Source organism: Cynara cardunculus (genome assembly GCF_001531365.2).
Source record: "Cynara cardunculus var. scolymus isolate 2C chromosome LG 2, CcrdV1, whole genome shotgun sequence".
NCBI classification, from domain to species: domain Eukaryota; kingdom Viridiplantae; phylum Streptophyta; class Magnoliopsida; order Asterales; family Asteraceae; genus Cynara; species Cynara cardunculus.
In genome coordinates this window covers 3,975,002-3,989,288 of record NC_037529.1, presented here as the reverse complement: position 1 = coordinate 3,989,288, position 14,287 = coordinate 3,975,002, and the positions used below count along the sequence as shown (strand labels likewise).

General features: G+C 34.7%; 1 protein-coding gene across 1 annotated transcript in view; it reads right to left on the bottom strand.

Annotated features, from left to right (window-relative positions):
- LOC112504290 (tubulin--tyrosine ligase-like protein 12) overlaps positions 1-8,003 on the bottom strand; it is a 9,476-nt gene extending 1,473 nt beyond the window's left edge. The window contains exons 1-14 of the mRNA XM_025108230.1: positions 7,713-8,003; positions 6,589-6,846; positions 5,084-5,208; positions 4,768-4,984; positions 4,044-4,169; positions 3,713-3,969; positions 3,027-3,134; positions 2,633-2,774; positions 1,998-2,160; positions 1,416-1,573; positions 875-1,198; positions 708-782; positions 498-567; positions 118-275 (exon numbers count right to left, since the gene is read on the bottom strand). Coding sequence (XP_024963998.1) covers positions 118-275; positions 498-567; positions 708-782; positions 875-1,198; positions 1,416-1,573; positions 1,998-2,160; positions 2,633-2,774; positions 3,027-3,134; positions 3,713-3,969; positions 4,044-4,169; positions 4,768-4,984; positions 5,084-5,208; positions 6,589-6,846; positions 7,713-7,988 — 2,457 coding nt within the window. The 5' untranslated portion in view covers positions 7,989-8,003. The remainder of the gene's footprint in view (positions 1-117; positions 276-497; positions 568-707; positions 783-874; positions 1,199-1,415; positions 1,574-1,997; positions 2,161-2,632; positions 2,775-3,026; positions 3,135-3,712; positions 3,970-4,043; positions 4,170-4,767; positions 4,985-5,083; positions 5,209-6,588; positions 6,847-7,712) is intronic.
- Positions 8,004-14,287: the final 6,284 nt, after the last annotated feature.

Here is a 14,287-nt window from a genome sequence, read left to right as displayed (position 1 = left end):
TTGCTCTTTCATTTCAACCACAAGAAAACTTACACACACACACACACACACACACACATATATATATATATATATATATATATAAGAGCATTGGTTAAAAGAAAATGAATCAAGCACCTCCAATAACTTGGGTTTGAAATTGCTATCAAGCATCACATCGACTCCGTACATAGCCCTAGATGTTGAACCGTGCATCTCTGGATGAACTAATGCTGCTGACTCAAAAACCTTTCGGATCATCTCCTTAACCCTTGAATGGATTTCCCACCATTCAACTGCAATTATCAACAAGATAAATCATAAGAACCAAGTACCAAAAAGACATCCAACAACATTCGAGAGGAACACAATAGACCAAACCAAACGAGCCAGTATATTCCGCCAAAAGGTGGTGTGTAACCTAGCATCTACCTCCAAAAAGTAGAACAGTTGTTTCCATGAAAATCCCGGCTTGTAAAGAGAGGAACAAAGTAGATAAAAGGTAAAAACAATCAAACCTTGATGTTCCTGTTCAAAGTCCTTAACGAACTCCGGTGTGTTCATATGATTCAATTTTCCCCTGTAATTCTGATAGTTTGGGAAATAATAGTAGCAGTCAATAAATTAATAAAGRTTAATCATAAGATATGCATTACAATTACTTAAAAACCCAAAAACCGGTATAATCAGACACCAGCAAATTWTGATTATAATAGCTTTAAGATTACCATAACAGTAAAATGGGTCTCGTACTCGTACAAGCTTTTCTTGTCTAGAGAGTAGGCGTTGTTAGCCAGTCTAACCTGAAAGTGTACGAAAACGCATTAAAAATGAAGATATGAATCAAATTCAGTAATTCACCAACAAGCCGTCTTGACTAGTCCACGCCRCATACCCAGAAAATGTCGGTGATGAATAACTCCAACGGGTTCATATTTCGAACAAGAACAATGTACCGAAGATCAAACTTCTTCCCCCTGTATAAAACTGGGTGCTCGATATACTTTTGACATATTTTTGGGCCAGTTTCCATGAGACGTATAATTGCAGATAAATTTCCCGTAACTGATGTATCTATAGTTCTTGCCATGTTCCAAGGCTTCAAAATCCATAAATTGTCAGCCCTATCATTTTCTCGTACATAATAGTCACCAATAAATTGCGTTAGATGTGTTTCAAGATTATAAGTAGGCTGAAACCACTCGGGAGATCCATAAGCCTGTAAAAGTAAGGATTCGCGTAAGCAAAATCTTCCCACAAACATTAGCTAATAACCTTCCGACATGTTTTCTTTAAATCCATGACTTCCGAACAGGTTCTGAGAGAGATTTGAAAACGCTGCTTAACAGAAGATTGTCTCTTACAAACACAAGAACGCCTAGAAACTTGTTCGGTAGATCATGGATTTTAACAAATTACAGAAACGCGATCAAGACCTTCTGGACTGTCTCTGCCAGATGRTGTTTCATGACGAGGCAGGCTTCAAAAGGAAATTGATTTATGTATTGGTGATCTTTTAGCCCTGTAGCCTTCTTCGTTTCCTCATCCACCTGCCAGCTTGTCCATATTATATCTGCTTCCTTCAGGTCAGTTGCTGCATCCATTGAAATAGAAAGAAAACCTTGAGGAGGAGAAACGAGGTAACGAGAATGTCCACTTCCAATCATTTGAAGAAAAAGCTTTACGCTATGTTTGGCAAACTAGCGGTTGGCTAATAAGCTAGTTGTTTGTTGATAAAACTAGTCATGTTTGATAAATAAATTTAAGGAAAAAAAACTAGCCGATAAGCTAAATAATGTAAAATGAGCTAAAAAGCATGTAGGAAAATTAATTGAAAAATACAAGGGGTTAATTGGAACACTACTTGAAGTAGCATTTTCAAAAGTTTGCTTATAAGCTAGCCTATGGCTAAATGACCGAGGCTTTTTCAATAAGCTCAAAGAATAAACCAACTTATAAGCTAGCTTATGGTTGCCAAACATGGACTTTATTAAAAAAATTCCAATAACAGCACATACTGATTATGAATCCTGGGTGAGTCAAAAGTTCTTCCACTGATGGAATATCTGTATAAACACGCAAGGGACGTCCGTCACTACGTACTAGACTATTGGTAGGAGATGCCTTACTAACTGGGAGAGAACTTGTTGATTTCAAATTCTCCCAAAACGTTTCATACTCCTGTAGAATAGATGACATGTAAACATAAAGACRGTGGTTTTAACTTTTGATACTAATCTGATAGACCTGTAATAAGATTCACGTATGCTAAGAAATGAATATTGAGAAGAATAAGTTAACCAAGTCAAACCAAATGAGCCCAGTATATCCCACCCGGAGGTGGGGTCTGGAAAGGGTAAGATTTACACAGACCTGACTTCTACCTCAAATAGCATTGTGTTTGCTTTCGTGAAGACCCCCCCCCCCCCCCCGGGCTAGTGAAATTGAGAAAAGTATAGTTCAGTAATTAGCATGATTTTGTTACAAAGAATCAGTCAGAAAGGGAAGTSGATCGGTGGTTGCACGGAGGTATGAGAGTCCAGCCTCTTGGATGCTGATTTATTCAATAAAAGTTGAGGGATTTCTTTCTCTTTTCAATTCTAGATTTTTATCACAGTATTAGAAGACTCATCTTAAGCTAGAAAATGCGTACTTTGATGAAGTATTTCTGTGGGGTATGAAACCAAGCAGTAAGCCTGGCAGAACGCTGCTTCGCCTCTCCGATGCCAAATAGATAATCACGAGTGCACTCATCACCATACTGGACATTGTTGGCAGGCCAAAGAATTGTAAAGCTGAAATTGTAATCCAATCAACATTAAGATCAGATGCTAATCAGAAGCAAATATAAAGATAGGTTAAGTTTGGTGATATCATTTGAAAAACAAACATTTGAATTGAAAAATCACAAGTATATAACAAAAAGAATAGCTATCCAGCATCTACTTCGATCAATGTTCTTAAAAACAGGCGGGGGACTTTGAGACATCGACTTTGACTATGAGATTGAACCAGTGAAATAAAAGAGAATGACAAGAATAGAGAACCTCACAGCTGACTCCAGTTTACCCTCAGGCATGTACAGGAATGGTGATACTCGGAAATTTGGCTCATCACTATGCCGCAGAGCTGAACCCAATTCATCCATCACATACCTACACATAATGCAACACAAGTCATTCACGTGACTATATTAGGCTATTAGCATATATAACTCCCAGTCAGCAACATCTAGATTGCATAATTTTTAATTTAAGAATTTGCAAATCCAGAGTCAGCAGGATTGTAGGCAGACCAGGGGCTGYTTGGTTGGTTTTCCATTAATTCCTTAATGCATAAAGCTGCCTGCATGGATTAATCTATCTGTATAAATTGGGAGGGTTTTTGTTTAGGAGGGTTTTTGTTTAGATGGAAGGWGTGCATTTTTTAATTGGGAGGGACAGGTTTGGAAAAAACTTGGCTTTCTGCATAAAGCTCCCCCTTAAAAGCTTACGAATAAGCCACTTTCTATCTGATTAAGCTACTACCAAACAATCATGTATGGCTGATCAAATAAGTTGTGACTCCCATTAAGCTCATTAAGCTGCTAACAAACGAGGCCCTAAATAGATAGCATGAGAAGTACAAAGAAAGTCCAATTTTCTGTTCCAACAATGAGACGATAGATTACTCCATAAAAAAGAATCATAATAGAAGGTTAACACTTCTAAGGGCATTGAACTGAAATGTGTACCATATAGATGTCTCATCGATCTTCTCCTCATCTGCTAATCTATAAGACATTAAGTATAACCACATGGCATTCAAGACCCGGTCAACTAAGGGTTCATCAGCARTCCACTCGGGAAGACGTGGACGAAGCATTGAATCAATCACCCTCCTTCCAGATTCTAGGACTCTTGTTGTATTTACACCGTTTAGTAGAGAAAGAGTAGGAAGAGATTCAGCAATCTCGACCGCACTATCTCCAAGAGGACCAGGAATATCCACCTGTTGCATAGCTAGTATCAGCAAGTGCTTGTGTGGATTAAAACATAGAAGATAGCTTTCCTGATTGAAGATACCTCCAGCGCATCTAAGCTGGTAAAGGCTTTTAGAAGTTGCAGTAAGTCAGAAATAGAGTGATCATCTAGTGGATTTCCTCGAAGATTCAAATAGGAAAGAGAYGGCATAGCATCAGATGAAAATCCCTAGAAAAGAAGTTGCAAAACACAAGTACATAATATGTTAGAAAACCATTTCATGCATAGAACATAAATGACAAGTGGACACTTAAGCTGGAAAAACAAATAAAGTGRGGCAAGCAAAGAACCTCCAGCATAGTAAGAAAAAGATTATATCTGCATGTATATAGGATTTCAAGTTGCACTTAGGGTCTATTTGTTAGCAGCTTAATGAGCTTAATGGACTCGCAACTTATTCAGTCAGCTATACATGACTGTTTGGTAGTGGCTTAATRATACAGAAAGTGGCTTGTTCGGTAAGCTTCTAGGAAGCTTTACGCAGAAAGCCAAGTTTTTCTGAAACCTTCCCCTCCCAAGTAACATGCTCCTTCTATATATGAAAATACCCTCCCAAATAAAAACCTTTTCAATCTATATAGACATTAATCCACACAGRTAGCTTTATCCGTAGACTTAATGGAAAACCAACCAAACAGCCCCTTACTAAATGTTCTGAAAGTAAGATAGACACACAGTGATATTTAACTAGATAAGAAAAAAGCAATATTCTGGAATTCGTCATGAGCACAATAGAACTTAAATTAAGGTGATGAACAGATTATACCTTGTTGTGTAGGCTGTGAATACGCCTATTTGAAAGGTCAAGAGAAGTCACGCCCTGCAAGGAGTGGTCATTGTCATGTCCACAGCCTGGATTGTCTTTGTCATAGATTCCTCCACGGAAACCCAAGGCCCACTCCGTATATTTACTTGTAAAAGATGAGTTTAAAATTTCCAGTCKCGAGCAATTACGAAGAATAACATCTGTAACATAATCATCACTAAAGATAGAATTCTTCAGTTCTATCTCTGTCATGCCAACAACTATGAGTTTAAAAAAATAATTAGAAAACTATCTTATATGCAACCAAGAAACTTACCAATTCTCTAGGAGTGGGTTATTGTTCAGCCAGAGAGCTCTAAGGTGTTTAAATTTCACAATTTCCTTGGTAATTGTCTCAGCGACCTTAAGCTTGTTGCCACACAGACTAAGTGCAATTAAATCCTACAGAATTTAAGCAGCAAAAAGCAAAAACTGATCTCTCAATAATCAAGGCAAAACTCTCAAAAAAAAACTGCATGTTATCACAATAATAGCAGCTCATAGAAGCATTTAGACGTCATGTARATGACAAAACACATATTGTGGAAGAGGCAAAGAGTTGTCATCAAGGATGTCGAACAAAAAAAGATAGAGAAAAACTTTTGAGATACAACTTGACCTTAAACAAACTTATCTCTAATGACAAATTTTACAGCTGTGTAATAATGTATCTCTAATGACAAACTTATCTCCAACAGTAAAGACAGTCCTCTATCAAGATTGAGCTGCTAAATCCATTAGGGCTTCAAACTTAACTTTACAATGTGGAGATCATCAGCAGCAAGTAATGTACTCTTCATCCAATGTCTATTAACGCGCAAAAAATCATTGGCTTATCAAATTATCTATCGAGCAGTGAAAAAGATTCAACAAAAGACAGAAACAAATCCACTATCTGTTTTACATCAAGCAATACATGGAGTAACTCCKGATATAGCAGTAAAAGCAAGACGTGTAGGTGGATTGACTCATCAAGCTCCCATTGAAATAGGATCCACACAAGGAAAAGCACTTCACARATATTTGAGATTTTTTGCTTATATGWGTTTTTTCAGTACTTCCATGTTGGGATTAGTTACTAGTTCAAATTTGATACAARTTTATGTTTTTTGGGAATTAGTTGGAATGTAATTGAAGGCAAAGAAGGAAGAGTTCGTGAGACTCTGCTTGGTAAACGGGTCGATTATTCAGGGGGGTCAGTGATCCTCGTCTATTGAGCGGCCGAGAATCTTATGTCAAAAGGACCATTAAAAGYGGATATGCAACAGCTGATTTGATTTGCTACAACTAATCTGCGAAAACAAATATCTTATATAAGAATAGAAACCTCATATCCRCAGTTCTATGCCGATAGGTACTTCGATGTGCCTTGCTTGCATCCCCGATTAAATCAACTGACTATTCAACCTTTTCTTATCTAATGAAGGAACTGAGTTTTAGATGTATACAGAGGGAAAGTCGTGCCAATCCAACACAAGTCCCTCTTTTTACTACTATTTCAATTTAAGTTCTTGTATTTTTCACCTCTTAGAAAGAAAAGAACTTAAATCAAAATACTTAATAGCATGACGATACATTTATACAAAACTTCTAATTGAATTATTCCAAAATTATATATATATATAACATTGAGGTAGACACATAATATTACAAATTTAATACCATAATAGAGGGGGATTTGGAGAAGAGAATATAAGCAGCTTTAGTTGTATCAGCTAGAAACCTTGCATTTACATAGACAAAAATATGAAGACAATTAGAATCTGAGCAATGRTAACATACGGGAAATTTGCTAGGCAAATCAAGGGATACAAAGACATCATCGTCAATGTCAAGATCATCAAGTTCCAACCACACTACAGMATCCTGACCCTCCTTTTTCGTTTTTTGAACTTCTCTCTCCACAATTTCCGTAACAGCCAATTTGCTATCCTCCAATTCACAACCTACATCATCTGCCTCTGCAAAGTCTGAATTCAAATCAACATCCACACACATCAAAGAAGCCATTCTCTCTGCCAACCCTGGAACTTCTTGCAACTGTTTAAGTGATACATATAGTTCAAATCAATATAGATAAATTTAAAAAAGAACATACAAAACGTWGTATGGTATTACCAAAATGTATGTTAAGTATATCACATATGTACTGATTCAATTTCATTTAGGAGAAAAAGAATTCCATACTCACATATCYCCATACTAGGAAACTTAGGAATGAACGAGTTCCCAACTGTTCCAGGTGCTATATCATCTACCGGTTCAATTTTTCACTACTTTTTCACCTCCCCCCACATTTATATGAACCAAACTACCAACAAGAAGAAAAAAAGTAAATTTTGCACTGGGCTATTTCTTTCTTTCTATGAAGCCAATCTAGCAAATATTACTAAGCTTACCTTTTTTCCCATTACCAAGTCATAAAGATGCCAGCATCATGCCTCTACAAACATCAAAAATTTCAAAGTATGTGTTTTAAATAAGTTTTATACAARTGGGTTATGGAATTTACTGAAGTTCATTTTTTTTTTGTCACTGTAGTAGTATCATTAGAATTATTTCACAATCATGTAGATGCAGGATGTAGCTTTGTGTTAGTAAGAGCTTTCTAAGCAATGTCCGCATCATGATAAAGAAATAAGTTGTATCAAAATTTAGAACAGTAGATATGCTGCTACRCGACTTATAACGATTGGTTAAATTGTCGTAGCAAAGCTTTTCTTAGTGAGCTATCATCGTCCAGCGATCAATTTTACTTGCAGTTTAAATAAGTCATAATGGAATGCAAAATTAACTACAATTTCAATTCTTCACAGTGACCTCTCATCGTCTAGTAATCAATTCTTTGTGCAATTTATAGCCACGATTTCAATAACCACAGAAGATTGCATGGAAAGCCAATTAACCTGTTTGGGGGCATCTGAAAGGCGAAAGGATAAAGCATGATCAACGAGAAAAATGTTTGATTCCTTTCCCATGGAATCCGAAGTGAGGACGAGACGCCTTTGGCGGCCATCCTCGACGGGCTCCACCTGGAAGTAGTTGCCGCCGTCGAAAGTTTCAGTAGAMAGTTTCTCAAAGAGTTTCCGGTAAAGCGACTGAGGTATACCCGCAGCTGCAAGTAGCAGACCGTGAACCTTCACGAAATCTTCAAACGTTTGGATAGTTCCGGCGTCGGCCATCACGGAGGAGCGTTTTATTGTGTTCCTTGTGCCGGAGAGGGTTTAATAAAAGGGCTTTCCGACAGGGATAGGGGTTTGAAATTTTGCTTGGAAGTTGGGTTGGGATACAAGATTTGGGCCTTCATCCTACATAAAAGTAGGTCCAAAACTGAACCAATTAATTGATCCACTTCTGTTCTGACAATTCTTTAAAAAATAATAAGGGTCTTAAATGTTATTTGGTCTAATCCCAATATATTATGATTACAAGAAATCAGTCCTGATAGATTTAATACCCACAATTATTGTATACGTCCGRAATCAAACCCTTTACAGATAGGATATTTCACCACATCCCTCAGGGCCTCAACCACTACGTCACAACCCTTGTGGTTCAAATTAGAGATGGTCAAAAATCGGTTTCARCCTAATTCCAAATCAATCCCGAGCCGAGAAAGTTAGTTTATAACCGGGTTGGTCGATCCTAGTCCCGGTCCCGACCAAGAATACCGGTACTTATTTTAGGTCCTGCAATCTTTCTCAACCTTTCATATCGGGTTCCCCCCCCCCCCTTTTTTAATGTTATACAAGTTTTTGTAACTATGATTTTTAAAATTGAATATTCTGAAACACTTTAAATATTACATTTGTTTTAAATAAATTTGGAAATTTTGTATTACATTTTGTAAATCTGTAAGAATTAGATTTATATAAAAATCGGACTCTATGCATAACCAGTTGTAAAACAGGGTCAAAWTTTTCAAGAAAACCCATAATTGGTCTCTGCTAATCCCAACCGGTTCTATTTTTGGTTCCCGACAGTCACGATTTAAAATATGAATAGATTACAATATTGTATTGTCAATACCAGTATGATTTTGTGCATTTTAACTAAAATGAATTATAAACAAAGTTGCTATAATCCATTAAAAATGTTTTGTATTAATACAGAAAATTAATAATCAACACTCATATGATGTTTGTTTTTTAAAAGGTGTCAAAGTCTTGTTACAAATTTTGGTTTATAATAGGTGGTCCTAAAGTCTAAAWTCTGAACCAAAAAGATGGTTTGTTTTTGTAAAACTGACAAAYGTCTGAAATCTGAATCAATAAGACTATTTATTTTTGTAAAATGACAAAGAMCTAAAGTCTRAAATTTGAATCAATARTTTATTTTTGAAGYYGRGAWGARAAAGGACAAATTAGTATTATGACAAGGTGTTGGTCATTTTATTCATTTTGCTAACATCCAACAATGTTGGCATCCTTTGTTTTTGGACTAATTCAACCAACCACTTTTGACCTTTGGAGTCAGAGCTTAAATCAAYCGGRCACCACCCTTATGGTTAAATAACATCCCATAATGTCGGTAKTCTTTGTTTTTGGACTAMCCGAACCAATCACTTTTGGCCTTTGGAACCAATCGGACACCATCCTTATGGTTAAATAACATCTCATAACGTTGGCATCCATTGTTTTTGGACTAATTGAAGCCATCCCTGATCTATGACAGGAAAATAAGGCCAGAARCATAAAAGGATTTGGTGTTTCATACTCATCCATCAATTAGACATGGTGCAAAAGCAGTCCTTTTACCAATTAGGGTGATGTGCCACGACTCAAAACGACGTCTAACAAGAAACGTTCACCTGTTTTGATCTAGCTTCTGTATCGTATTAACAAGCTATGGTCGTCAAAGTCTTGTGTCTCATTACTTATCTCCGATCAAATGAGAAAGGGAAACAATAATAATGGATGGTAACACCATCCACAACACAACAGTCTTTCGGTATGTCTTTCAAAACAACTGCAAGTGTAGCCGGCTTGCCATGTAGACCATATATGAAAGCCATCCTTCTAAGACCCAACTAGCCACATACCCTTTTCGCACCAATGCCATCTTTACCGTAAACACAGACCTCACAAGTGCCCCATCACATATTCAAAAGAACCCAGCAACACAGAAGCTAGTAGACAAGGATGAATCACCTGTCTGTATGAAAATGATCAGAAATCAAACAAGGAACACATGATTTTTATGATATAAAAGTGTTCAGCCACATAACTATGATCAAGGAAGGTTTCTGTCATTTTCCAAATAGCAAATCGAATCACAACCCACAAGGACGAAATCGAGAGAAAGAACTGGAGAGGAGGGGAGATCGAAATGAAAACATAAACCGGATGAGAGGGGAGATCGACTGRATTTGATCTCGATTTGGGTTGACATCGATTTGGAGGCGTATGAACCGGAGGCGTAAGAAGCCGATATGAACCTGAGGCGAGGCGGCGATTAAGAGGCGTTAAAAGAAGTTTGGTTACTACTTTTTGGTTGTTTGTTTAACCGGCAACATCTGAATCGTTAAGAGGTGAATCTTATTTGGTAAAAATAAAATCTGTTTTTTAATAGTTTTAAAATCTTCTGAATGATTTTGTATCACAATCCTCCTTTAACCATTAAGCGCTCTAATTTCATTGTAAACAATTACCAAACAATTATATTTCATTTTGCACTATATCATGGAGAGCCTCTTAATCATTCTGCATCAAACCATTCAGCATCAAACCATTCAGCAACTTCTAAACAGCCCCTAAAAGTMAAGACGGTCAGAAAAAAAGTGGAAAAACATACAGTTTGAATGTAAAAACGTCTAATTAAATCAGACATAAGTAGTATTAAACATTTTTGGGTGTTTGGATAAACAKTTTATAYTGGTGTCAARCCGRTAATAARAAGTTTTTAAAGAAGTTAAACGATTYTAACTTATAATAAGTTGATAARCACTTTTATAGAAAAGCATAAGTTATTACAAATAAACAATTCCAAACACCCCTAAAAGATAAAATTTTATTTAACCCGTTTTCTTTTATAATAATTTTCTAATATAACAAATTTCAACAGTTTAATATATAATATAATCTAAACCGACCATTTTCCAGAGTAAATTGGCAAAAACGGGAACTGTGTTTTTCCAACGGAAATAATTGGATCTTACTCGTCATTAACTTTGAATTCAATTCCGCTCTTTATTTTATGGGTCACTTTTTATTTTCCCATTTACAAACGTACACCGGTTTCTCTTCTGCTTTTTTTTGTTGTTGTGGGACCACTCACATTTAATTCATGGTATTGCCTTCTTACCTATAAAGATATATCGTGTTGTTTTAGAACAGATCTGGTTAGTTTTTTTTATAAAACCAAATGGTTTCTTTTATTTTCATTCACATTAATTACTATTTAATACATCTTATCAAACACCTATATATTGAACATGTACATAACTAGTTATAAAAAACCGATATGATTTTTTTTAATATTCATATGAAACTTAAAATGTTTCAAAGATACAAAGCAATAGTCGAGCTAGTAAAACGACGAGCTAGTAAAACGAGATATCCTATTGAAGTGAACGTTCACAAAGATCGGGAAGTAGTAGCCGTAAATCTATCCACTCGTGTAGTTTTAGGCCGCAGATGTCTACTTTTCTTTAATATGGAATTCAAATCAGATCCTGCAGACTGCAGTTTAACCACTGGAGGAGAGTGTGTGAGCTTGCTTTCAAAAGTTTACAGTTTCCCAAGTTGATTATTTGTGTAYCGTTTGGTTTTAAAAGAATGTCGAGTTAGTTAATTTCAATAAACTTTAATCTTATAAATATTAAACAATTAACGATAAGCGTATTCAATTAAAAACACCTATGTGTATAAAAATGCATTGACAGTATATTAAATGTGTTTTATTATATTTGTATTTCACAACGATATCAATAAAAATATAGTTAGATTTAAAGAATAACATAATTCGTTCACGTTCTTTATTAAAAACAGAAAATGATTTTCGTTTTTCAAAAATATAAAGAGACTTTGTATCATTTTCTTTTATTTTGCTTTTACAATGAAACAGTTTCAAAAAAAACTGTATTTAATTTAATCTCTCATATAATCATATAAATTCATAAAATAAAATTRAAAAAAAAACAAGAAAAAATATACTACACGACATCGATTGCAACTAGAAGTCAAGCCGAGCTTTTCCTCCCCTAGATTTGCCTTCTCGTTGTACCGAACAGAGGTTTGATTTAAACGATCAGGTACAACATCGCTGCTACAATTGCTTCAGCGGGAGCTGCTATCAGAAAGTGAGTTGTAGAACGAGAGACTTTATCTGCACGAACGAAGTGAGAACTAGAGAGGACAAAAGCTGAATAGAGAGACCGGGTAAATGGTCCAAGGGTCCTTGTCCAAATGCGGCTTCTGTTAGCATGAACATGAATTAAATTCTATTCGTCTTCTTTATTCAGCCCCCACCCGAACCATTCTTAAGACCACCAAGCCCTCCCGAATGAGTTCTACTATAGAAGCTTTCAACGTAGACCCGGGGGCAAATCTTTCGATTCCCTATGACGATGGAAAATCTTTATACTTTTCCTTCGAGTGCCCATGCCATTAGACTAGGTACTGAGCTCTCTAGAAGACAAACAAAAAGGAGCCATAACAACCTCTTGATAAAGCATGGCACGTATATAATTTTAATATTTTATTCATCTATGGATGAGTATATAAGATTATTTACCTATTCAAAGATTATACCCATTTACAACATGATAAAGTTATTTTAAACATATATGTGTGTGTTTGAGTTCACGTGAGACCAATCTATTTTTGTGAGACATGTGAAACCATCATTTTACACTTAAAATTTCATAATAAAACGTTGTTAAGGTTGGAAAAAACAAACCGAATCTTCACAGCAAACACTGTGAAGGTTGTTTTCACAGCGTTTTGTTTTTCAAGTGTAAAAAATAGTCTCACGTGAACTCCACTTTATATATATATATATACTATATTATAAAGCATTTGACAAAAACTCTTAAAAACCATTTTTTATGCATGAAGTAATGCATATTGATGCATATTACTTAAAATTCAAGATTACAAATAAATTATGCATAAGTACAACTTATTAAAGCTCCAATTTTTAAATTTGTGTAACTAACTGCCGATAAAAATAATCAAATACGATATAAATATTCATTTTAAATATAGAAAATCTAAAATATAATTAAGATAATCATTGAGCTCTCACTACTAAAAAAAGGGTATCACCGACGGATTTTTCTGGCGGAATTTTCGTCGGAAATATTTTCGACGGATTCCAAAAAAATCAACTTTTATCCATATCCGCCACAGATCCCCCACAAATCCCCTACTGGATTTTTTGGAAAAAAAATTAAAATTATTTAAAACGGTTTTTCAACGGATTTGTGACGGATTTCCGACGGATCTTTTACTTATTCAAAACCGTCACAAATCCGTCGCAAATTTGTCTAATTTATTTAGTAGTGTCTAACAGAATATTTAATTATTATCTTTATAAAAAATTACTAAATCAAAAATAAATTACTTTGTTATTAAATCTAAATTAAATTATAATAAAAAAATTGAACTACAAAAGTTACACAAAAAAACGAGAATAATTAAATAGTTAATTTGATACTAATATCGATTTGTTTTATTCAATCTTCAAATTTATATTTAATTCAAAAATAAAAACATTATCGTTTTTTCAAAACCACATAAAATTGTATTATATCGATAGAGACATAATAAAAACTAAACACTAGAATCGAGATTTATCTCGTTGCATCGTGCGAGTACCCTTCTAGTATATATATATATATATATATATATATATATGTATATGTATGGTTGGGTTCACATGAGATCTGGTTTTTCATGAGACCCGTAAAACCAATATATATACACACGTATTTTATAAATTCATTAAAACAAAACCATATAGTTGATAAAAACAATAATAATACAAAAAACACGACAAAAAGTTGGGCTTTTATATGATGAATTAGGTTGTTATAATGAATTAAGCGATTGGACAATACCATGTGTTCCTAACAGAATTTCTTGTAGGAACCTTCTTTAACAATTGGGTACCTCCTTTTAAGCTTTTACTTTATGTTTTTAATAATAATTTAAAAAAAAAATAAGCATTTGTTTACTTATTTTTTAAATTTTGTTACATATAATTGTGCTATTACAAAAATGAAAAGAATATTGAATATCATAATTTATTTTTTATTTAGTATAATAACATTTTTGTTCAGTCATGAGTTTTTGCATTTATTTGATCTGTAGTTATTTATATTATAACATTTGATGACATAGATACTCGTTTACAAAATATTTCTAAAAGGATTACGATAAAGTGGATGACAAACATGACAACACGTTATCAAGTATGATAAATGAAAAGTTTAACCATCAAAATTTAACGAATAAGACCAAAGAGTTTTTGGCCTCGC